The 25995-nt window shown below is 39.9% G+C and overlaps 2 protein-coding genes across 8 annotated transcripts in view; one reads left to right on the forward strand and one right to left on the reverse strand.

The window, feature by feature from the left end:
• Positions 1-305: 305 nt before the first annotated feature.
• Positions 306-24663, forward strand: MAP3K19 (mitogen-activated protein kinase kinase kinase 19). Its single transcript, XM_090045865.1, has 11 exons — positions 306-450; positions 4073-4142; positions 6690-6753; positions 7772-7856; positions 9247-9497; positions 13099-13142; positions 14716-17166; positions 17750-17899; positions 18124-18821; positions 19440-19505; positions 21689-24663. Exons 1-11 carry the CDS (start codon positions 368-370, stop codon positions 21753-21755), a joined length of 4029 nt encoding a protein of 1342 aa, XP_089901991.1. The 5' UTR covers positions 306-367; the 3' UTR covers positions 21756-24663.
• The window catches only part of CCNT2 (cyclin T2), a 36730-nt gene continuing 34510 nt past the window's right edge, over positions 23776-25995 (reverse strand). For 6 of the 7 annotated variants that reach the window (XR_016442110.1, XM_090045869.1, XM_090045868.1 and 3 more), the window contains one exon: positions 23776-24060. Coding sequence is in view for 5 of the 7 variants with exons in the window: in XM_090045869.1 (XP_089901995.1) it covers positions 23976-24060 (85 nt within the window). In the remaining 2 variants the exon portion in view is untranslated. The other variant, XM_090045870.1, reaches the window with a different exon arrangement.

Here is a 25995-nt window from a genome sequence, read left to right on the forward strand (position 1 = left end):
GCTGCTGGTAATGTGCTTTGGATCAAAAAGGGTAGTTCCAGAGTAATACCAAGAGTAGGAATTCGTCTATGCAGGGGTGCTGCAAATTATGATGCAGTAGAAGCCATTCTAGTACTTTCTGGTGTGATTGAAATAGTTGCATGAAATTTGTTCCCTGCAGCTGAAAGCTTTGCTAACAATTTACACAACCAAGTAGTAATTTGTTGTTATTTTTCATAAAAATATCAAGCAAAGTATAGAAAATATATTTACATAGCAAGTGGGGAAAACAACCACAAAATTTCTGTTTTTAAGGCACCTGAACATTTCCTGGATGTAAATATTTCATACCAACATGATCGGACTTCTCTAGCGCTGATGGTGACAAATGTGGATCTATTTGATAAGTCTTGATGGGTTAACCAAATATAGACCAGGAGAACTTACAGAAGAACTGCAGAATAACAACAAGTGAGTACTAAAAAATAGACGTAGTCTACCAAAGAACATTGCCTTTATTTATACTGCTATGCAAACAATTGCTTAGGCCTGATTTCATCTTTTTATGAAAAGATTTCTGGTTATAATACTGACCATAAATATCAGATTATAACCAGACCTATTATTTGGGAACCCTAAGGAGAATGTATTTTTAGTCTCTTAGGTAGTTCATGAATGATAGTTTTCAATAGCCTCTCAAGTACTTCATGAGATCTGCTTTTCAGATCTCACGCTATTGCTACATCTTTTTGCCTCCTGACTTTCTCAAGCAGAATACTGCAAAAATAAAGCAGTGTTTTTCCCACCAGTGCCTCTTTATCCCTCTTATCCTTTTTATTTTTCAGTGGTGTTGGTCCATCTAAAAATGATACTTAGTATTTTCAACTACTTTCTACAAGTACTGTGCAGCAATCCAAGGGAGCAGGGGATGAAAGCACTGGTTCCCTGATAGCCTACCCAGGGGTAAGCTGCCGGGGAGTCCTGAAAAATTCCCTCACCCTGCCATTCAGCTGATTGGCAGGATGGGGGGCATTCTCCTGGCTGGGACCCTCCCCAGGCTGTCTGTGGCAAGTGTTGCTTTTCAGCAGTTGCTAGCTGTCAGTTGACAGCCTGCCCCCTTCCCAGGCAGGAAGTAATGGGCTTCTAAGGGCAGGGATGGTCCAGGGAGTAGCCCTTTGGTGCTCTGTGCCTGTACAGCTTGCCTGTGAAGCTCTCTATCCAGGGGGCTAAAATGCAACACCTAGGCTATTTTATTACTAGTAAGAATTTCTCTTAGAAATTTCTGTAAATGCCCATAAAAATGAACATTTGTCCATGGCCTAAGTCTGAAAGGTTAAGTGACTTGCCCAAGTTTGCAAAACGTACAAAAATGTACCATTAGCAATGTTTGAATAAGAATCAGCCTGGCTTCAATCTCTGGGCTGATTCCTATAGGTGACATGTCTTTACAGGGAAATCTATAAGTTAAAGTCAGGGACTCAACTGAGTTATAAAAGTATTACAGCAGGCTAATGCTGTTCCATCATTTCAGCAATAGTTACAATTTGCAGAAGTTAGAGTTCTATGTTATAATCTATAGGGAATACAGTATCCTGAAATGTTTTCTGGGCTGAATATCCTTTCGAAAGACCTTGCTCCTATAATGGACTCATGACTTTAAAAAAAAAAAAAAAAATCACTTTAGTTCTCAATAGTTCATTTACACTAGCTGTAGTAGTGGGATATTTCTCCATCTCTGCAAAGTTGTTTGGGATTCTCAAAATTAAAATTGTAATACAGCTGTAAAATATTATTTCATGCACACAACTGTCAGTCAATATCAAGAAGAACCAGTAGGCGTGTCCAGATGTGTGAAGGTTTGGTTCCCTGGAGACAAGTAGCAGAGGTGCATCTTGTGATAGAACTGCACCTTGTTATCACCTTTATCAGGGATTATCACCTATGCAGTTCTCTTGTGATAGAACTGGTTTTTGTTTTTATCAGGGATAACCCTCTCCCAGTGCCACTGCTGCCCCCCTAGCACAGCTCAGCCCATCCCAGCCTCCCCCTCCCCCCCACCAGCAAGAGGCCAGCACAGCCTTCAGCCCCAGCCCGCAGCTACAGCTCACCCCACTCAGGCCCAGGGGCACATGCCCCCACCCCTGTGTCCCCACAGGGTGCGAGCAGTGGCAGGAGCCACCCCCCCCCCCCAGATGAGCTACGATTCTGTCTCGCACCCCGTCCTGCCCAGGCAGCACCTACCTCAGCCCCTGCCCCACTCCCTCCCTCACTGCAAGGGGCGTTGATCTGCCCCCCACCCCCAATACCTGTTCCTTCCCCCTCCCCACCACAATAGATTTGCCGGTTGGACGCAGCTGTATTGGAAATCAGATCAGTATCAGCCGATATTGTACTCGGCCTTGGTGAGGCCGCAGCTGGAGTACTGCGTCCAGTTTTGGGCTCCACAATTCAAAAAGGATGTGGAGAAGCTTGAGAGAGTCCAGAGGAGAGCCACACGCATGATCAGAGGTCAGGAAAACAGACTTATGATGACAGGCTGAGAGTCATGGGACTCTTTAGCCTGGAAAAGTGCAGGCTCAGGGGCGATCTGATGGCCACCTATAAGTTTATCAGGGGTGACCACCAGGATCTGGGGGAACATCTGTTCACCAGAGCGCCCCAAGGGATGACGAGGTTGAACGGTCACAAACTCCTGCAAGACTGTTTCAGGCTGGACATAAGGAAGAATTTCTTTACTGTCCGAGCCCCCAAGGTCTGGAACAGTGTGCCAGCGGAGGTGGTTCAAGCACCTACATTGAACACCTTCAAGAGTAAATTGGATGCTTATCTTGCTGGGATCCTATGACCCCAGCTGACTTCCTGCCCTTTGGGCAGGGGGCTGGACTCGATGATCTCCCGAGGTCCTTTCCAGCCCTGATGTCTATGAAATCTATGAAAATCTATGATATGCCTCCTTAAAAATCAGCTATTGGTATCGGCCCCCAAAATCTCTATCAGTGCACCCCTAATCAAAACATAATAGAGCAGGATGAAGAAACTTGCACAGTGCCTTGCTAACAGACTCTCGCTTTCAGAAGCAGTAATATCACTTAGTGCCTAATCCAAAGCTCACTAAAGGAAACTGGAAAGCTCCCACTAACTTCAGTGGACTCTGGAATAAACCACTGTGTGTGCATCTACATGTGCCATTAGGTGGCAGCAATAAACTGTAGACCGTATTGCTCCACAGTGTATTGCTCCTGGGAAGCTTCTAGGTGCGTGGTTTACACATGTGCCTGAACCACAACTCATTGCCCTGAGTCAGAGTAGCTCTGGCTGGCAGGAGGCCCGGGTAGTCAGCCTGCCAGCCTGGGGCTGCTCTGAGCTGCCAGCCTCGTGCCTCAGCCAGCTGGCTCAATGTCTACATGTGCGCTGCTGAGCACAAAAAAACTCCGCAGCAGGGAAGGACTTGGAAATACATCTCAGCACCTACATGTATTTACTAGTCCTATCCTGCTGTGAAGTTTATTAGTTTTATGTGCCCTAATAGAAGTGCACATGTAGACACTGAGACATTTATTACGCAGTTCATTAGACAACCGCTTTGTAAACATCTCGTGTAGGTGCTCCTTGTATGTGGTACCCAATGCTACATCAGTTGAAGTCGATGTTAAATTGACTTCAGAGAGAATTTGCTGGAGCTATTATACCATAAGCACCTAAAATTCCCATTAGGGAAAAAAATGCAAAATGACATTTTCAATTTTCATATTCACAGGCGTTTAGGTTTAGATTGACATGCTGTACTTCGCTTTTTGTATACAATTCTCTAAATAGGAGCAATATCAAAGGAAAATATACTATTTCTATTATATAGAAGTTTGCTAGTTTTTACCTAAGTTGTATAGCACATAACCTGGCAGAGTATTCTATATTTTGTAATAGTGATATAAAATAAAATAAAATGATTACATATTTTGTTCAGTTGGTATTTCACTAAGGTAATTCATTCCAAATGATAGTTAAAGTCTTATAACTTATAACTCAAAATTCATTTGGGTTTCTTGTTGCAGAAATGTAAGGTGAATCATTCTTTTACTTTTGTTATACAAAGGTTCTTTCATTCAAAACACCTGCAACTGCCGAGAAACAGAACAATCTGTCAGACCATCAGAAGCTGTGAGGTAAGGTGCTTCACAAAATAACCTCTCTCTCAATAGAACTGAGAAATAGAAGAGTTGAAATAAAGTTTCTTAAAGTTAAATTCAGAGGTTAATTTATTAAAAGGCAGAAAGTTTTTCTAAAATTAGCAGTGTACAAATGTGTTAAAATATTACAGGAAGAGTTTGTAAAACAGTTAACATATTTTTACAATAAATCCATTTTTAAAGTAAGTCATCACATTATTTTTCATATAAGAAATAGTAATGCAAGTTTTGATTAATTTATCAAGCACTTTAGTAAGGTATATAATAGAACAATGTGTTAATTGCATTTTCATAGAATTTTTTTCATAAAATTGAATGTCAGTGTACAAATTTTGTTATTTCATGGAAAAGGAGTTTGATCAGATCTGGAACTAACTGCAGCAGGCATTTTAATAAATCTAAAAGTATTTTACTTTGCTGGGTTTTGTATCTATTTTATAGTGCTGGGTGGTTATAGCCATGTTGGTCTAAGGACATAGGCCGGCAAGGTTCTTTGGGTAGGTGAAGGGTGATTGTGCCCAAAAGCTTGCAAAGAACATTTTTCCAACTACTCAGTTGGTCTAATAAAAGACATCTCATCTACTTATGGAAATATTTTCACATTCAAATAATTTTAGTCAGTTTTATTCAATAAGCTGCAGTACATAGACAAAATAGGGTGTCCCAGTGGTGCGTATGGTTAGAAATAAATATAAAAACATTTTTTACATAAATTTGCAATGAAAAGTATTTAATAGTAACTTTACAGTGTTTTGTTCATACAAGCACAACAGCATAAATGATATTCACTTGTAAAAACAGAATACATAGTTACTACAAAACTGATAGGAAAATTTATACATATGGCTCAGGAACTGCGCACTTCGGAAAATGCAGTTAATATATTGAATATAATAGTTAGATTTCAGGTAGCACAACAGTTCTACAAATGCAAATACCTTAACTTGTTTTTTTCTTTTTAAATGCAAATCAAATTGTGGAAATACATTTATTTTGGCTTTCTAACAATCTGCCAACAGACCAAAATTAAGCATTTTTATGAATAGACTTTATGCAAGTTAATAGGTTGAACTAGACAAACATTCAGTGGAACACAGAAGTTTACTGTTACTACCATGAACAGACTGGCAAAGGACAGCATCTGTTCCTGCTTAATGACTATCAGGCATATTGTTTTTAGACAGATGTCTGGCATTGAGTGCCAAGGTCAAAGATCCAATTGCAACAGAAAAGGCAATGATACAATGACTAGAGTAATTACTTTTTAAAACATTTACAGTGTATTAAACCAGTGGGGGCAACCTTTTGGCAGACATGCCACAGATTTGCCCCATGCCAGGCTTCTTCCTGCTCCCCACTTGAGTTGGGAGTATGGCCAAGCCCTGACCTGGGCTGGCACGCTGAGGCAGAGAGGGGGGTTAAGGGGTCTGGGACAGAAGTTCCATAAACTGGTTTGACCTAAATCAGTTCAGTATGATACTACATCCAACCAGGTTTTATCTTAAACCTGTTTCAGCCATTTTGAAAGTTGTTTAAGTGCACTAAACTTCTGTTGTGTTACGGATTTAAGCCAGTTTCTGATCACTTAAACCAGTTTGTGTGTAACTTCTGTCCCTATCCCGAGAGTTTTGACACTGTTACCAGTGAAACTAGTCCAATATTCATTAACTTAAGCAAATATCTCTGTAATATAGCATGATCAATATGTAATATAGCATGGTTAATTAAACTTTGAACCTCTATTTAAAAATAAATTGATCTCCTTAGAGCCATCCCTATTCCAGGTACCCAAAGTGCTTTACAAAGCCAGTTAAGCAAGGGTCCTGTTCAGTCTTCACAAAAGTCATTGGCAAGACTCGCATTAATTTCCACGTCCTTTGGATCAGAATGTAAACAACTGGTGATATTGTAAGACACTTATTTATCGCATGTTTTGCAGCATCTCTCACAATGTTTTAGACACAGAACCGATTTTGTTAAGAGACCATGTTGACCCCAGCACTAGGGTTATCCCTTTCTCTTTTAAAAAATTCCTGTATTTAGTATGCACCTGGAAAACTAGACAGGCAGGGACAACAATTTAATCACAAGGATAGCATTCTTTTCAGAACTAACCTGAATTGTCAGTAACAGGTGCAAACCACCGTTCTTTTATGGATTATAAACCTGTGACATTCTGATCCAAGGATGACAAGGATAACATTGTAATCATGCTGACCCTTTTTAAATGCTTCATCCAACAAAGTGTCTTCTGTAGAATGTTGGAAGGTTGATTCTGAAGTTTGGGAGAGTAAATTCTGTTCCAAGGACCTTGGGGAAAAAAATCAGTTTATTTTACCGAGCTATGCCATGTGGTATTAAGTTGAATCAATATAGATTTCACCCTTTAAGTTTTGTTAACATTTGAACAACAGTCTTCCAGTTGCTCAAGTTATGATCCTGAAATGATGACTTGCAAAAAACTATTTGTGTATATGAAACCTAAGCGCATTCAACTATTTAAATGTGTGCGTTTATTTTCAGGTGTTTAAGAAATCTGAAGACAGTATGTCTGAAAATAACCAAGAGGAGGATAGCAGCAATGCAGGTAAAATCTAGCCAAATTCAGATAAGGCTTACATTCAGGTGTGTTGAACCTAAAGGGACATCTTCAAGTTGAAATCTAATAAAAAATAAGATAAAAAGTGTATATAACTTTCAAGAATTATGCAACTGCCCAAGAGTCCAATGATCTCAAGTTGCAACAAGGGAGGTTTAGGCTGGATATTAGGAAAAACTGTCTCATTAGGAGGGTGGTAAAGCACTGGAACAGGTTACGTAGAGCAGTGGTGGACTCTCCATTCTTGGAGGTTTTTAAGGCTTGGCTTGACAAAGCTTTGGCTGGGATGATCTAGTTGGGGATGGTCCTGCTTTGAGCAGGGGGTTGGACTAGAAGACCTCCAGAGGTGCCTTCCAACCCTAATTTTGTATGATTTTAGCTCTTAGAAGTGGTGAATTAATTTCTCCATTATTTTAAAAGTTTGTCCCATGAGAAACTGGGCATTTGATGGTGGTTCTCCTGTACAGTCAGTAGATGTAAACAAACTGAAAGAGAGACATGCTTATTTGCCCTCTAATGTTTTAGCCATTTGTAACAGTTTAGTTTGTAATAGTAGTACAAACCAGATTGAAATGATATAAATTGTGACACTAATTGTTCATTTCTGCAGTGTACTTTTTAAAACATACCTGCATTAATCCTATAGTAATAGTATAATAAAAGAATGTATATAACTGGTGTACAAAATATTAAGCTATGTTGGCTAAAATGAGATTAGAATTTTTTAGGGCTTATATAAATTAAGAAAAATCACTGTTTCCAACTAGATAAAAAATACATGTTTTATAAGAACCTTAAATTCTTAAAAGGTGATTTGTATATAAGGGTAATGTGCTAAGCACAAAAAAAGTGCTAATAAAGATATGTTCCCAGTAATTTTATTAAAGGTAAATTCACACTTGGTATATAAATAAATGCTATACTTAAGAACAAAAATAAATGTCTTTGTTTTACATTTGGGTCACTGACTTATGCTGCTTTCTAAAATTTCAATGTATTGTTGCAGGGTGTGAAATTCTTGTACCTTTTCAAAATGCAAATAAGATACTGAAAGAAATGAGCCATGCATACAAAATTCTAGAAACAAACAAGTAAGTAATCTTCTTTATAGTACAGTCAGATAACTGAAATGTATAAGAGTTAGACAATAAGCTCAAAATCAGTTGGTGTAAGCATCTTTTTATATTCTTACTTTTCTAATTTTGAGGAACCAGATGACAAAAACATCTGTCCAGGTCATAGAAGAGATGTTCTCTGGGGAGATCCTTTAGAAAAGGGTACATTCTGTAAAGCATGAATTGCTATTTGGTGTTCCTAGATCCTCATTAAATTAAAAAAAATGTGCTAGATCTAGTCTGCTTTACAGACTGCTTCCAGCAGCACACTCATTTTGCCATTCTCATTCTGTCTGAACACATCTATGTCTGAAGTCTCTGCAGTGGAAGAAGATTCTGCCACTTTTGCAGGCAGTGACTCCACTGCTGAGTAGAGTAAGGCATCCATGCCTTCAGCCAGATGTCACTAGATATTTCACAAAGTGCATTTCACATGCTCGCAGTATGGGTTGTGAAGCAGAGTCATGCAAAGCACCAAGGAGATGGTGTGCATGTGTTCTAGCAGGTTGTTGTTGCTAGCTGCTGGTTGCTAGCAGAAATTGTGGTGGCAGAGGCAGCGAAGTGTGGATACATCAGTACACACAACAAATGGGAACTGTGATATGGGAATACAGAGAATGAGACAAATCAAGGGGCAATATGTTGGTTGTATGACTGAGGCAAGATGCATTCACTTCCAGGCTAGGTATAGACATTCAAAAAGCCTGAAGTGGATTTGAACTAACTTACATGGGTTTCTCTAAACACCCAGCTCATGGTGGCATAGGGCCCCTATGAATTTGGGGCCCCGGTGTTTGCTCCATGCAGGACAGAGGCAAGGGCAGTGGGGCTCTTGAGTTGCTGGGGGGAGGGAGTATGAGCAGCATGCACCCCACATTCCTGGCCTACGTTGGCTGGGCACAGAGTGTCCCTCCCCTGTCTTGGCTCCATCTGAGTCCCAGAACTGCATGCTGGAGCAGCTCCAGGAAGGGCTCCAAGGATTCTCCATGGCCCCAGAACCAGCACTGAGTTCCCAGCTGAAGCTGCTTTCCTGGAGCTGCAATGGCATGGCTTCCCCCTGCCCTAGGCCAGGAGCCCTGCAGCTGCAAGGGAAGCAGCTTTAGCCAGGAACACAGTGCTGTGGAAATCCCAGGAGCCCTTCCAAGAGCCACTGCAGCGCACAGTCCAGAGTCCTGGTTCAGCCTGCATCCCAGGACCAAGACTGGCTTGTTACTTTTATAGCATACTGTTTGGCTCATCCTGTGTCACAGAACAGTATCTTATCCTCGTTAGGCCAGATAACATGCAACACTGCTTTTATCCTAGAGCAAAATTCCTGTTTGGAGCAGTTTACAATCTAAAGAGTTACTTTGGTTTTGCCTTTCAGCCAGGTCACATCAGTACCCAGACTATGGCCAGATGAACAATCAGCTTCTTTTCTGAAGAAAAGACAGCTGGAACTCAAGATGAGTCAGCAAAGTTCACTACCTTTCTTTTTGAAAAGAACAGGAAACTCAAGACATCCTCATGGTTTTGACTTCAGTTTTCTGGTGCAGGGACCCTGTTCTGGGTCTAACATGTCAAAGCCCCTCAGAGGACTAGATGCCCTTCAGGAGATAAATGCACAAGTTCAGCAAAGTAAGTTTAGCAGTTAACTTTTACAGTACAGGTAACTACTGTTATAGTATAAACTAGACAAATGGTTAACTGGCAAGGCCTCAAAATCAGGTTTTTGTTTACATCTAAACTGTGATCCTTTCCCTATTTGCTTGCCTTTTATTCGTGTTCTACAGATTTCAGTTTTGCTGCCATTCCTCTGTGCATCTCTGCATGTATGTTTGGCATTGACAGAGACATTAAGGAGCAATGATCGCATCCCCCCAGCTCCCTTTTTTTTGGTTTAGTCGTAATACATTCTTGGCTGGAATTTCATAGATTTCATAGACATTAGGGCTGGAAGGGACCTCGGAAGATCATCGAGTCCAGCCCCCTGCCCAAAGGGCAGGAAGTCAGCTGGGGTCATAGGATCCCAGCAACATTAGCATCCAATTTGCTCTTGAAGGTTTTCAATGTAGGCGCTTGAACCACCTCCAATGGCAGGCTGTTCCAGACCTTGGGGGCTTGGACAGTAAAGAAATTCTTCCTTATGTCCAGCCTGAAATGGTCTTGTAGTAGTTTATGACCGTTCTACCTCGTTGTCCCTTGGGGCACTCTGGTGAACAAACGTTCCCCCAGATCCTGGTTGTCACCCCTGATAAACTTATAGGTGGCCATCAGATCACCCCTGAGCCTGCGCTTTTCCAGGCTAAAGAGCCCCATGGCTCTCAGCCTGTCATTGTAAGGTCTGTCTTCCTGACCTCTGATCATGTGTGTGGCTCTTCTCTGGACTCTCTCAAGCTTCTCCACATCCTTTTTGAATTGTGGAGCCCAAAACTGGATGCAGTACGGCCTCACCAAGGCCAAGTACAAGGGGAGAATGACGTCCCGGGATTTGCTTGAAAAGCAGCTATGGATGCAAGCCAGCGTTTTGGTCTTTTTACTAGCTGCAGCATCACACTGCAGGCTTATGTTCACCTTGTGGCCAATAATGACCCCCAATTCTCTTTCTTCCATAGTGCTAGCCAGTGTAGCACTGCCAAGCCTATAAGGTTGCTGCAGGTTTTTCTTCCCAAGGTGGAGAACCTTACATTTTTCAGTGTTAAATACCATCAGGTTCTCATCTGCCCATTTGCTGAGCCTGTCCAGGTCAGGCTGGATCACCCGCCTGTCTTCTGGTGTGGATGCTTTGCCCCAAAGTTTGGCATCATCAGCAAACTTGGCCAGTCCACTTCGGATTCCAATGTTCACTTCATTAATGAAGATGTTGAACAATGTGGGTCCAAGGACAGAGCTGTGGGGGACCCCACTGGTCACAGGACAATATGATGAGTGACTTCCATCAATTACCACTCTCGGGGTCATGGAGCCAATTTCCCAGCCAGCAGATCATGGTGGACCCAAGGCCACAATTGTCCAGTTTGGCCAAGAGGTGATCATGGGATACCAGATCGAAGGCTTTTTTGAAGTCAAGATATACGACATCAATCTCTTCTTCCTTGTCCAGGTCACCTGGTTGTAGAAGGAAATGAGATTGGTCAAGCAAGACCTACCTGCAACAAACCTGTGCTGGCTATCCCTCAGGATGTTGGTGTCGACCAGTCCATTAAGGATGGCCTCTTTAATAAACTTTTCTAATATCTTCCCCAGGATAGAAGTCAGGCTGATGGGCCTATAGTTAGCCGGATCCACTTTCCTCCCTTTCTTGAAGATAGGCACCACATTGGCCTTCTTCCACCAGGAGTTTTCCAAGATCTGTGCCAGAGGCTGGGCTATGATGCTTGCCAGCTCCTTGAGTACCCTGGGGTGTAGATTGTCAGGGCCAGATGACTTGAAGGTGTCCAGCCTCTCAAGATGTTCCTTCACAAGGTCAGCATTAACGGAGGGCAGGGGATCTCCCTCACCCAGACTGCCCTGTCCCATGGTGGGCGTGAGCGTCCCATGGGACTGATGAAAAACTGATGCAAAGTACCCATTTAATAGGTTGGCTTTTTCCTGGGCGTCAGTTGTTAGTTGTCCCATCTGGTTCAGCAGGGGTCCATTGTTGCCCTTGCTTTTCCTCCGGCTCCCCACATACCTGAAAAAGGACTTTTTATTGTCCTTGATGCTTGAAGCTAGTTGGAGTTCAGTTGCAGCCTTGGCTTTCCTGGTTTGCTGTCTGCAGGACTGGTGCAGTGCGGAATCATCCTCCTTGGAGATGAATCCCATCCTCCATCCTTTGTAGGCCTTTCTTTTTAGCCTCAGGAGGTCTGCTAGATTCCTGGAGAGCCAGGGGGGCTGCTGTGCTCTCTTGCTGCCTTTCCTCCGAGATGGAGTAGACTTAGCTTGTGCATTGAGGATTGTTCCCTTGAGGAGCAACCACTCTTCTTGAACTCCCTTCTCCCTGGGGTTGTGGTCCCTTAGGGCCTCACTGACCAACCTCCTGAGCTTGTTAAAGTCAGCTTTCCTGAAGTCAAAGACTTCTGTGTTGCTGACTGATTTGCTAGCTTTACGGATGGTGAAGGTGATCAGGTCGTGGTACTGTCACCCAGCTTCCCATCGATTACTAGGTCACCGATTAGGTCATCCCCAGTAGCCAATACCAGGTCAAGCAACGCTTTGCCTCTCGTTGGCCCATAGACATCTTGAGTCAAGTAGAGGTCATCCACGCATGATAGGAAGCTTTGTGACTGCTCGGATTTTGCTGAGTGATGCTCCCACGAGATGTCCGGGTAATTGAAGTCACCTATGACAACCATGGTCCTGGAGCATGCGGCCTCAGCCAGTTCCTGGGCGAACTCCTGGTCAAGCTCAGGACTTTGGGTGGGAGGTCTGTAGTAGACTCCCACCGTTGTGTCCCCTGTGCCATGTTCCCCACAGATTTTAACCCAAAGGGTCTCCAGTCACCTACCCTGGTCCCCAACATCAGCTTGCAGGGATGTGTAGCTTTCCTTAACATAGAGAGCTACACCCCCGCCCCTTTTATCTACACGATCCCTCCTGTACAAGGTATAGCCATCTACACCCATGGTTCAGTCATGGGTGGAGTCCCACCAGGTCTCCGTTATCCTTATGATGTTGTAATTATTTGCATTAAGCAGGAGGACAAGCTCCTCCTGCTTATTCCCCAAGCTCCTGGCATTTGTGTACAGGCAGGCAAGTGTCCCCTTGGGGGCTCTTGCCTTACCCACAGATTGTACCAGGGCTGGGGGAGGGGTGGGGTCCCTTAAGTTGCTTTAAAGGTTAATAATAAATTTCCTATTAATGTAGATTGGTTCTCCCTTGCATTGCATTGGCCACTTTAATTGGTCAGGTTAGTTACATGTGTTGGTTTCCTCCCCCCTTCCCCAACTGAACAATTTTGGCTCAGATAATGTATTAAATTAAAAAAAATACAGTAGTGTTTTCCTGTTTATTTCAGCATTTTCAATATGCAGTTATAAAATGAAATATTGTAGATTAGTACTATAACATGTATAGCTTTGTCCTATAACCATTACCTACATACATAATATGACCTGTGGTGGGGAGGTGTTCTTGCATGAATAAATGACATAGAACTAATCTTTGTCAGACTTAGTTTGTCTTTTAATGATTATGTATGAAAACTGTATTCAAGTCAAAGGAATTCTAAAGTAACATTTAATATGCTTTAATTTTGAAGGGTTAAGTATATCTGTACTAAAACACAGGAACAGGAGGATGGAGGTAAGGTGTTATTTTATGTAAAATGTAATAGTTCAGCTTTCCATTTTGCTGAAAATGGCAGACATATTTTGTAAAATGTTACTTTATTGTTTGATAAAATTGCCAGCCATATTGTTGGCTCAATCTCGTGTAAAATATAAAAATCTAAAAGGCTTTGAAAAGTATAGCACATGTGTAATTATTCTCATAATACAAGAACAAGAGGAAACTGAAAGGCAACACATTTACAACTAACAAAAGTAAATACTCTGGATACAACAGATTGTTGATACAGTACATAGTAATATCTGGGGCAATGAGTTCCATAGATTAACTATGCATTGTATCCGAACTATTTACCTTTCTCAGTTTTCAATGTGTTGCCTTTCACAATGAAGTTCTTTCATGGATGTAATCATCATACCAGTAGCATTGAGTAATGCTGGGAGAGATGAAGAAACCTTGACATTAAACTGTTATTGAGTCATATCATGAGGTATGAATAAACATGGATAAAAAGGCAATTAAAATTAAGGAAGATGTTTGAGAGGGTAATAATGCTGAGACCAAAACAATCAGCTTTATTTCTTCCATTAAATTATACTGACATCTAGAGGTTTAGCATTTGGGATAAATCAAACCATCTAGATGAGGTATACAGATTAAACTAAGAGACAGCCTCCCAACCTCACACTTTTAAAACACAGAACTCACTGCACTGAGTAGTACATTCAAACTTTTATTTGCTCCATTGGAGAGACACTAGTGCGACTCTGAAATTACTTCCAGCTGAAAGTTAACGTTGGCTATACAGCATCATGCATGTAAGCACACAGAGCATGCCAATTACTACTTAAATGTTTCTGCTGAATCAAGATACTTGGAACATTCATTTATGCATCTGCATCTGTACCACCCAGCATGTTTCTAGCTAATGTTTTCTTCCCATATCCTACCCATATAGGCTCTGCAATTTATTTTGGACCAAGTCCACATTACTATAATCATGTGAGTAGTCGAATTAAGAACACTCATATAATCCTCAAAACTCTTCCAGTTACAGGATTGAGTAGGTTTCATTTACAGAGGAGAACAAAAATATTAGTAATATTTATACATAAGGTAGTCAACTAGACTAGTTAGAATTTGTTTTTTGAACTACAAAACCCCCCAAACAAAACAAAAAACACTTAAGCATAATACTAGTTCTACTCATGAGAGTGCACAGAGACTTGCTTAAATTTGGGGGTACCAAAACACTGATCAGCCTTTGAATAGTTATCAAGCTATTCACAATTTTTTCAGCTTGTGCATAGACACTCACTGGTCTTTCAAGGTGTTGCACCACAGCAAATTCTTTTCCCAGTGCTAAATACTTAGAAATAACCTGTGGATGAAATAAATAACCATCACCCATTTAACTTACTAAGTAAACAGTTTTTCTTTTTCCCTAGTTAAACATGCAAATTTATGAAAGAGTATCCTTCTGTATTTTTCTTGCTTAGAATTATTACCACCTCAAAAGCGTGCATTTAAAATTCAGGTACATGCTGTGTAGGAAGTTGATAGTTGTTTTTTTTCCTGGAACTTGCAGTTTCACCTGTCACCAGACACATTTCAGCCTTTAAGAACAGTTCCACTTGCTCCTCTAGAGAACAATAGGATCAACAAAAACACCAGCCACAACAAAATCCTGAGTATTATGGATTCAGTACCTTGTCCTACAAAGCCTATTGGTAGATTCCAGCAGCATCAGTCAGGCAATCTGCAGCAAGGGCAGACTAAACATGCTGTAGGCCAGTCTCGTGGATGTGTTTCTGATAGCTCTGTCACAACAGGACACTTGCCATCATTCAGAATGGATAATTATTACGACTATTTTGGAGAAACAAACAAACAGGAAACTGAAAAGAACCAAAATATAGGTGGTAATACTGAAGAGAATGAATATGAAAAATGTCTGCTTCCAGTACTCTGCAGGAATGTAAATATTGTGACCACCGCCAATGTTTCTGATGACAATCACGATTATTTCAACCCAAGTGAAATTACAAACACTGAGAAAAACTGTAAAATATTTGCAGCTCCTGCATCAAGTAATGTAGATTATTCCAATTTAGGAACTGACAAGTGGGGCAGTGATTTATTAGCAAGGAGTTCTGTCAGAACTGGTCTACAGGAAGTAAATGCTTCCAGTTTGACAGGTTATAGTAGAGATGCTGAGCCTATGAATGCTGTGCTTGTACCTCATGTTTTAGATGCAAGCTGCACAAATGAAGCAATAGAAGCATGTCCTCATGTTCTAGAAGGTAGTTCTGTAGCTAAAATTATTTCAAGTGTAGAAGTTTACTTTTCTCCTGAAAATGGATCAGGAAGCAGTGTTTTTCCAGTAGATGTTGGAGCTGAAAAAGTAACAATTTCAGAATTAACTGAAACAAAGTTTGGAAAATTGGCACCTCTGGTCCATGTTACATTTTCTGAACAAGAGCTACCTAAGGCACCACAGATTGCTAAACGTCCTGCCAGGAAGAAGAGCATCAGCCGTAGCGTGCCTCCTAATGCAAGTCACAGCTTCAACATACTTGCTGTCAACGTAAATGACAAGAAGATCAAGATGGATAGGAGTATGTGTGTTGCAAAAACTAAAGCAAGCAGCAAAGCATCTCAAGATGTCATTGTCTCTGACAAGAATTCCACAAAACGTCACATACACAAGACCAGCATCAAGAACCAGATTTTCCCATTTTTAGGATCGTCTCATATGGAATCTGAAACATTGTCAAAATTTCAGGAAAAGCAGCCCCGGCAGGAGACATATAATTTCATTCAGCATGCCCATAAATCTAAAATGCAAGTGTTGCCCTGCACCAGCAGAAATGCAAGCAACTTAAGGAAACCTGTTGCTCCACTTCATGTTCCACGAGCTCAGTCTACCTCAGATTTCTTGAATCTGAAATACAGTGACATGTTCAAGGAAATACATTCAAATGACAAAGGCCCAGGAATTTATGAAATGTTTGGGACTCCTGTGTATTCCCAAGCACGTGAACCTGAACGAAATGAGAGCAGGTTTTACAGGGATGTGTGTTCTGCTCCACTTAGGGGATGCACTGCTAACAGATGTAAATCAGCTCGCAGTAGGGAGAGAGTGAGCAGTCGAGTGAGAAATGCCCAGAAGAGAACACATCCTAAACCCAAGAAGAACACAACTGGCAGTAATCAAAAGCACAAAGAGAAAAGCACTGAGTTAAATGATAGCAATACAGAAGGGGATGATACTGTAATAATTTCTGGTCCAAACTGGCACATAAAGACTTCAAGGAGTACAGTGTTGTGTCAGGAAGATGAAGATCAGCAGCATTCATTTATGGAAGAGTTTTCACAATCCACTAAACTAAATGAATACTTTCCAAATTCAGACCTGTCAACTATTAAAGAGATCTCTTTGAAGCAGTCTTTAGACACTGGAGATATAAGTAATAATCCAGTATTTGCTACCACTAACCAACCATTTTATGATAAAGGCTGTGCAGAATGTGTCACTCTGGAGAGCAATTTACTAGTGACAGATCAGCACAAGTGTGTAGTACAAGGAAGAGTGGATATGGATGACGCCATGAATCTAGAAAAAAAACAAACCTTCTGCAACCTCAAAGATAAAAATGAAGCGCTGGTTGCATGGTCTTTTCCAGACAAACTGGAGTGTGAATCTTCTCAAAGGGAATTAGATAAAAGTTGGACACACATCTGTGAAAATAGTAATTTAGCAGATGCATCAGATCAGCATCCAACTAAGCAGAATATAAATGCCACAAGCCCAATTTTCCAGACTTATCAAAACATTCTCTCTCATGCAGAAAACAAAGAACTGACTGATGAGTTGCTTTGTTGTCTGGCAGCAGGATTACTAGTGCTCAAAGAAAAAGACACCAATTCTTCTAGAATACTTACAAAAAATCAAGGTTCAAAACTACAAAATACGTTTGCTAAAGAAGAAAGATGCATTGTGAATGGAGATGGAAAAGTAGTAACCAGTGAAGAACAGGTAAAAACAAGTTCCTCCTAACTTTGCATGTTGTTCTTCATGATGTGGTACAACACCCAAAATAAGGAATGGGAGCCCTCATGTCAGTCAGGTTGAGGCTAGCCAGTCCAAGTGCAGAATTTTAATGACTAGGTCCTCCTCCTCCTAGTGGTAGGCTCTTCCCTATTTGAGTACTTTGAGAACTGGAGGAAAAATGTGGTTAGCCTACACTCACTTAACTGTTTAGTCCCATTTCCTGGGCCCCGGTGCCTGTCATGTATTCCAGGAGGGTATCCACCTACCAGCTACCATTAAGAATAAATAAATCTGTGCAGACTTGGGGATGATGACAGGGATAACTAAGAAGAACAAAGTTAATGCAATGAGCACAGATATACTAAGAAAATGGTTTATACTTTTAATGTAACAGCACTTACCTATGTCATAGCCCCTGTGCCAACAAATTGAGCAGGAGCCTTGCAATGCAATAATTTCAACAACATGTTATAAGGAAGAGTCATGTCAAATGTTCATTCATATATCAAAACAACATTACAATTAAACCTTTTTCTTTCTTACTTCTGCTCTTCCCCACTGACTAAAGTGTTATAGTGAAGCCTTCTTAGCATCCAGCAAGGAAAATGACTCGTTAAACTTCAGTGACTCTACCAACTTACCAGAAAGCCGCTCAGCTAATGATGATCCCATCATCTGGACCAGAGGTGAAATCCTTGGCAAGGGAGCCTATGGCACAGTAAGTTTAAGTCTAAATACCGAAGGCAAATAATACATATTTTTGAGCTACACCATTCTTTTATGAGTCTTTTATTAACAGTCCATTTACTGTAGGACAAATATTTTGACTATTAAAATGAAAACTAAATCAACGTTTATGATTAATACAAATCTATATGCTTACTTATAAATTGACTCTCTCTTTATAATGCTTACTTCTAGTAAAGGCTGGTTTCATTCCAGGTGTACTGTGGTTTGACAAGCCAGGGACAATTAATAGCTGTAAAGCAGGTTGCTTTGGATACATCAGACCAAGTCAGTACAGAAAAAGAGTATCAGAAGCTGCAAGAAGAAGTTGATCTGCTGAAAACACTAAAACATATTAACATTGTAACATATTTAGGAACATGTTTAGCAAATAATATTGTAAGCATTTTCATGGAGTTTGTACCTGGTGGCTCAATTTCTAGTATTATTCATCGTTTTGGTCCATTGCCAGAAATTGTCTTTTGTAAGTATACAACACAGATTCTACAAGGGGTTGCATATTTACATGAAAATCGTGTGGTGCACAGGGATATCAAAGGCAATAACGTTATGCTAATGCCAAATGGTGTAATAAAGCTAATTGACTTTGGATGTGCAAAGCGTTTAGCTTGGGTGAGCCTGAATGGCACACAAAGTGAAATGCTGAACTCTGTGCATGGGACTCCTTATTGGATGGCACCAGAAGTGATCAATGAATCTGGGTATGGAAGAAAATCAGACATCTGGAGCATTGGCTGTACTGTATTTGAGATGGCAACAGGCAAACCACCTTTGGCTTCCATGAACAGAATAGCAGCAATGTTCTACATTGGAGCATATAGAGGACTGATGCCTCCTTTACCTGACCATTTCTCAGGAATTGCAGCAGACTTTGTGCATGTGTGCTTAACCAGGTAAGTAGCTTTGTAATTTAAAAAAAAGAAAAAGAAAAGTTGCATTTTTTAAATAATCTATTATGATCTTTAGTGCAGTTTACTTGATTACTTTAAGCTGGTGGTTAGCAGTAGAAGACTAGGTAGAAGGCAGGGTGGCACTCATTCAGAAAGCCATAAACTTTAATAGGCTACAGCTTCTCCTCTCTGCTAATGGAAGATTAGGTTAACATAAGGAAAACTGGCTGTGACAGGGTTTAATTTAAAGGAGGCAGTGGGCATGTCTACACATCCATCATGCTTTAGTACTTCCTTTTGGAAATACCAAAGCACAGCACATTATGGGCTGTTACTGTGCTGTGCAAGCTGCATATGGTTACGTTTCCCAGCCACATCACCATAGCAGTATGCTATACTGGGGGTGGGGGGCACACCACTACAGCAGCATGGCTGGCAATCACGGGGAGATCCACACGATCTCTATGTCGCCATAGTGTGCCACTATGCTGCCGTAGAGTGAATTGTAGATGTGCCCAGTGTAACCAGTTAGGCTTGGTTTACTAGTCAGCTCAGAAAATTGTGAAGGCTCCAAATGCCACAATGGCATTTACCAAAAGCTGTTAATCTCTTATTTTTCAGATCTTCCTTCCCAACAAATACTTTGGCACCCTATTTCCATGGACCATGCATCCCTTTGATTGCTAGGTAAAACTCCAAATTAATTGCAGTGGAGACTCCTGCTTAACAACCACCCCCCCCGCCCCCCGGTGGCAGGATCTGACCCAGAGCTTGAAAATAGCTTTCAGAGCTGGATCTTGAATAAAAGCATCTTATGCCATTCTAAGCTTATATGAGGAAATTCTTATGCAAATGATAGTCTAGGAAATTCTGTTTTGGAGGAAAAAAAGTAACTGCTTTTCCTGTAGCACCCACCCACAATGGGAGTTAAGCTTCACAGAATTTACTTTTTTAAATTTAGCTTTAGACTTTTTATAAACATTTTTAAACAAACTTTTACTCCCCTACCTCTTCTTCCCCAATACGAAATGAAAATTGTATTTGGCTCGTAAAACCACAAAGGACAAGTTCTTTTCCCCTGGAGCCAGCACAGGAATCCCACTGAAGTTAATGGACACCTATGTGTAGCTGAGCGTAGAGTTTGGTCACCAGAGAGTGTTATGCACTGAGCTGCATATCCAAGTCAGGAAAACTGGGGTCTGTTTCCATCTTTGTTACCTGATTTCACACAACAGGGCAGCAAGTTATGTCTTTCTCTGCCTGTTTCCCCTCCCCCCATATTGGTTTGTCCATGTAGTCCTGCACTCTTAATGCACAATGTATTAGCAAGTTACTGCACTTGCCCCAATGTCCCATTGATGTTTCAGTCTGAATTTTGGGGACAAGGACTGTGTCAATGTTTGCACAGAGGTAATATAATGGGGCATGATTTTAATATATGCAAATATGAACACCAGCCAAAGTGTTCAATGGGAATAAAATGGATTTCTGAATATTAGAGAAAAAACAAAGCCATTAGTGAACAGGGGGGAATAAAAAAGCCAAGTTATAAAAACAAGCTTGAACAATTAACAAGGGGAAGACCAGCCTATAGAATGAAGTGTTGATAGTGGGTATGTCAAGGAAAATTAAAATAAGGTTTTTAGAACAGCAATTAACACTTAGCACTTACTAGATCTCTTCCATCCATTATTTTTCAAGCCCTTAAAATCAATCTGGCATTAATAGCCCTGAAAAAGAGGTCTTGCATCAGCCCTACAAATGTGAAGGAATCAAGACAGAGCTTAATTTTATTTGTCCAAAGCCACAGAGAATCCAGGTCCTACTGTACTGTGCCAGCCTCAAGATTCAAAGGGCAGCTTCCATGACATGCAACTAAATAGTTTTTAGCATTAGCTTAAAAAGCATTGACTGTAGCAGTAAGCCTGAAAACAAGAACAAGTAGAGAAACTTTGGAAAACTGAAGAAAAGCAATAATGAAAAACTGTCAATGAAGGAAGAATGAGCCTGACAATTGTTCTATATTGTTCTGTTCCCAGTGAAATGAGGGCATAAATAAGCAGGGCCCTACACAATAAGCAGCTTGGTTTTAAACAAATTCATTTTACCACAGTTTGTTTGATGATATGTAAAGAGAGTGAGATTTAGTGGGAACTTGACTTATTTACAAAAGGGAGCATAGAGAGAGGAGAGAAATTTAGTACACTGACTGGCTTTTACACACTGAATGGGAAAGAGTAGTTGAATAGAGCAATAATAAAGCTCGTATAAAGTCCTTCATTGGGAGCAGTTCCTAAAAATTACGCAGAAATCAAGGGAGATAAATCTTTTTCTGTCCCTCAGTTTACATTTGAAATAGTAATCCAAATGCCCAAGGAAAACTCCTCCAAAAGCCCAGACAGGAGGAATCCCAAAAAACAGCAATTTCTGTTTTAACGCTCACTTGCGTCAGGAGTTTTCCCAACACAATATGTTGGATTTAATAGAAGTCTTGCTCCTGGAGCTAGGAGATCATTTGAAAATCTCAGCTTTAATTTGAAAATCAGATAGAAGAAAAAAGGCCTTGAAAAAGAGACAAGTTCTCTGCATCATCCTTAAGTAGTTTTAATGAATGGCAACAGTAATCAGCAAAACAAACTAATAGGAAGGCATGAAGAAGATGAGAGGGCTGTAAGATGCTACTTTATAAATTTAACTATACTATCACGTGAATCTCAAGCCTTTTCCTAAGGCTGTTCTAAAAATGAACTGGGGAAGTTGCATGAAAATAGCAATTTCAGATTTTACTTTGAATTTACAGTATGTTTTGAATTTACAATACTGTACATTTGGCAACTGATTTATGTATCGATTTCCCACCCTTCATGCAGAGATCAACACGAGCGCCCTTCTGCTCTCCAGTTGCTGGAGCACCCCTTCATCAAAGGAAAACAATGAACTTTTCAAACTTCACTCTACATTTTTCTCTCTAATTTTATTGGTCAGAAAAATTAAGTTTGCATTTGACTTGCAAACAAAACAGGAGTGTAACTTACAAGAGGCCAAGAAATCAATGAAATGGCAGAGGTCTGTTGTGAGGCTGTGCAAAGATTAAATTAGAGGTGAATTTGTAACCATGGATCTGTTGTGAATTTTTTTTTTTTTTTAAAGTGTTTAAGCATTTGCTTTTGGAAACAAAAGCAAGTCTCAGATTTCATTTAAACTTGAAAAAGGCCATCCAAGAAGCTATTAAATAATACTTAACAAAAGAGTTGGAATCCTATTTCCCTGCAAATATACAAATGATAAAATACCTAGTCACAACAGAAAGAACACCTAAGGCAGCTGGAACTACTGCACAGGTATTCTGGTTTTGTATAACCAAACTTGATTTGTTATCCGACTACTTAAATGCACTTGAAAGGATCACTTGGAGAATTAACTTACCTTATGTCAACACCAGCATTAACAGTGTTTCATGTAGAGAAAGATTTATGTAGATTGAAAGATCCTTTAATTCCAGCTTGATACTGAACAGCGCGGTTGGACACATTGACATCAGCTGGCAGTCTCTCTCCATGTGAGCTGGACTTCATATTAAATGTTACATTAGCAAGTGATAATCACTGAATATACATACTTGCCCATAAGGCATATTTCAGGATGGTTTCCTATTCTGAGAATATGAATGCTATGATGGTTTCAGGAATTTCTTCCTCGTTTCACCACTGGTTTTAAGTTCACTTTATTATAGTCAAGTAGTCACTGATTGACATAGCTCAAGAAACAGTAATTTATACAATGGGGATAGTTTTCAGAAGAGCCATTTAACCTATTATTAAAACAATAGTATTAAACAATCTTTTCATGCTGAAAGGGAAGGCCATCCCTTTCTTAAGGGCCAATGGATGTTCTCAGTTAGATGGATGCACCCTGCCAGCATATCCAGACTATTGCAGACATGCGGTATGTGGGTCTTCAGTGCCACACACTGCACGTGCAGCCACCCCCTGCATTGCTACTTCACAGCCTGGTGGGAGGTTTGACCCAGGGTTACCCTTGAGGTAACCTGCCACATGCCAGAGCACGTGGCATGGGTGTTCCCCGAGACAAGCCCGGCAGCTGCTGCTACTTGTCCCTGAGGAAATGCATGTTCTGGATGTGCCTTGTCAACTTTATTTTTTAACCAAAAGCAGACAGGTGGTGCGCCTCTAAGCACTACCTATAGGAATCAGGAAATGTTATTTTAATCAATGCATACTATCTACCAATTTGATGCTGGCTCTGAAATTTAAAGCAATAAATAAAACAGATTTGAAAGTTTATATAGACAAACAGGCATTGAGTATATAGTAATCCACTCTAGTAGAGTTGGATAAAAACTGTATTTTTCTTTAACCCATCATCAAGTTTGCAATCATCTATGTAAGTAGTCACCATAAAAATTCAATAAGAACTTTATACAAAAATAATGCACCACATTTTTTCATTAAAGAAAATTAGTGTTTAAAAATATGTTAAAATTAAACTATAATCTATTTAGCTGGTTTTCAGCATTCTGAGATGCCGTGGGATTGGACCAGATTATATACACGACCTACTGAAAATTCAGATTTGTATATTCATTGTGTTGCCAGACAGAGAAAAAAGTGTCAGGAACATCTCCTCTCAGTGTGTTGGTTATTTAAGGAATTGCTTTTAGCACCAGCAGTATTCTGTACATTGCAAAACAGATAGCTGGTAGAGCAAAATGTGTTCAAACTTTTACAAGGTTAGAAAAATGTAAGTTTATATAAGAAGCTTACTTATACCTCTTTTATATAAAAGGTTACTTTTATATAACGTTACTTGTAGCATTTTGTATTTCTGACGGACTAGAATCCATTCCCCCCATCCCCCATTTCGTATTCTTCCAGTATTCCTTTTAGAGAAATGTGCTCATTTGGCCTAAGATTTCATAGAAGTGAAAAGAAAATGGTTTCTGCTACCAAAATCCTTTATTAATGCTTTCCATAAGATATGTCACATGATAACAGTCTGAAAACATCATATACCAGTAAAATAATCCTAACTTCACAGCAATTTTCAAAATCCAAGTAATCAGTCCCATTTTAATGCACTATAGCTTGGTCCTTATACCAAAGTCCAAAGGAACTCCAGTATCTTCACATTAAAGTACTATGCAGAATAACTGTAGGAGCCCTGGCGTGGAATGATGCATGTTAGTTGCCTCCTCAAATTAGGGCAGTTTCTCCAAAAAAGGCTGCAAAGTAAAGATGAGCTTTCATTTAGCATGAAATGGTATCTAGAGGCCCCTCAAAACACATGCACAGATGGAAGAGGACAAGACATATGCATCTCAAGATTCTGCATGTACAAAACAAAAATTCTACCTTAACCATGGTGAAAAAGTCTTAAAGATAGCATTGCATAATTTGCCTTGAAGTATTCCAAGTAACCCATAGGTTTTAATATTAAATATAAGACCTTTTACATAACTAAGCATTGCAAGGTTAGCCCCAAATAGGGATTTTATCAGCTTGTTAAAAGTTCCTGAGGTTTTGATGAAATCTGAGAGCACAGTTTAGCAGAAGGCTTGAATACAAGCTATTTAAAAATATTTCAGAGCTTTTGAAATTTTGTTTAAGCATTCAACTGTTAAAGCTAAAACATCTCCTAACGCATAACAGATTTTCAAGTAATAATTCACATACTTTAGATACTAGAACACACAGAAAAGAGTCCTATCGACATACGAGTTATGTCAATGTAAAAGTAGTTTAGGGAAAGAGGAATATATTATACTGATAACTACACCTCTATTAGGGATTGCACCAGCAAAAAAAAAAAAAAAAAAAAAAGTAAAGATGTACACAAACAGCAGCATTCAAAGCAACACAAAAAATTTATCTGAACCATGCTCGATGGAGGGGGAAGGCAGGCAATCCAAAACAAAACCCACCTTTCAGGGTGTTGGTGACTTGTTTGAAGAAGTGTAACTAAGTGATTCTTTGGGCTTTAATAATAAAGAAAAATGAATTCTGCCAGCCCCTTTATCTACCTTGATGTTGATATTTTATTTACACTAAACACATGATTTTGAAACTTTAAACTACATTACACGTTACAATTCAGATTTCACGAAAATAATTTTGGTCTCCAAATTTTGTCTTTACACTAGTTTCCAAATTGCAGGTTGAGGAGTTTTACGCTATATAAAGCCGTGTTCACCTTGGAACAGGTTATCGACCTTTTTCTATTGCAAGTCTGGCAGGCCTGCAACTTTAAAACCTCCAAATGTACACCAGTATCTTTTGAGCTTGTTCTGATGTTTCATAGGCAACACTAAGTTGTGCAACCATTCAGATGAGGATTACCTGGAATCAATGTATTTTTATTTTACACAGCTGTCATCAGAACTAGGGTGCTATACAGATTAAAATCACATTAAAAGCTAGACTCTGCTATACCAGGAAAACAATTCAGAAGATAATCAGATGAAGCTGGACAAACAAAATGATCCGCATGAACTGAATTGCCTGCAACTGTAAAGCTTTGAAGAAGCGCTGAAGATAGATGCAGTGTTTGTGCATGACATCTTTAGGGAGTTTAAAATGCAGCTAAGGGGCAGAGAAGGCTCTGCTTCAACCTCATAAGGCTTAAACAGTGAAAAAGAAAAAACCTGACCAGCTACCATGTAACAACATGGAACAGATAAAGTATTTCATGGCTGTCTTGTATTTAGATTAATTCATTTGTCTGAGAACCAGTCTCGTAGTGAAACAATTTTGCTCAGAGAACTTGCTTTTCCCCAAGTTCTGACTGTATAGTATGTGCCCTCAAACTTGATGAGTTAAACTAAGAAGAACGAGGCAGAAATATTCAACTATATTTCTTTTGAAAATTCGTAAAACTAGCTTTTAAAAAAGGGGTTTTTTGCTTACATGTAAAAAGCACGATTTTGTCACTCAAGTGAAAGAATTTTCCTAATTATTTACAAACAAAACTAGGAAGGTAAGTATAGGAAGTGGGATACTTCTGCACTATAGTGAGAGTGGTGAGGTAGGGAATTTTATTGGAAATATACCTTTTACATGGAGTTGTCCTTAAAAAGAATAAAGTGACAAAGTTTTTAATCTAACAAAAAGGGCTCTTTTCAAACTGCAGGTCACTACTCTAATAGGAAACATTTAGTTAC

The sequence above is a fragment of the Crocodylus siamensis genome, chromosome 4, assembly GCF_052110815.1.
Source record: "Crocodylus siamensis isolate JL-2025a chromosome 4, ASM5211081v1, whole genome shotgun sequence".
NCBI classification, from domain to species: Eukaryota; Metazoa; Chordata; order Crocodylia; family Crocodylidae; genus Crocodylus; species Crocodylus siamensis.

Excerpts from the sequence above, each read along its gene's own strand:
- MAP3K19 (XM_090045865.1), top strand. The coding sequence starts at position 368 with ATGTGGATCTATTTGATAAGTCTTGATGGGTTAACCAAATATAGACCA. Across the intron at positions 4,143-6,689 it reads AGACCATCAGAAGCTGTGAG|GTGTTTAAGAAATCTGAAGA; the intron begins GTAAGGTGCTTC and ends GTTTATTTTCAG. Across the intron at positions 13,143-14,715 it reads ACAGGAACAGGAGGATGGAG|TTTCACCTGTCACCAGACAC; the intron begins GTAAGGTGTTAT and ends TGGAACTTGCAG.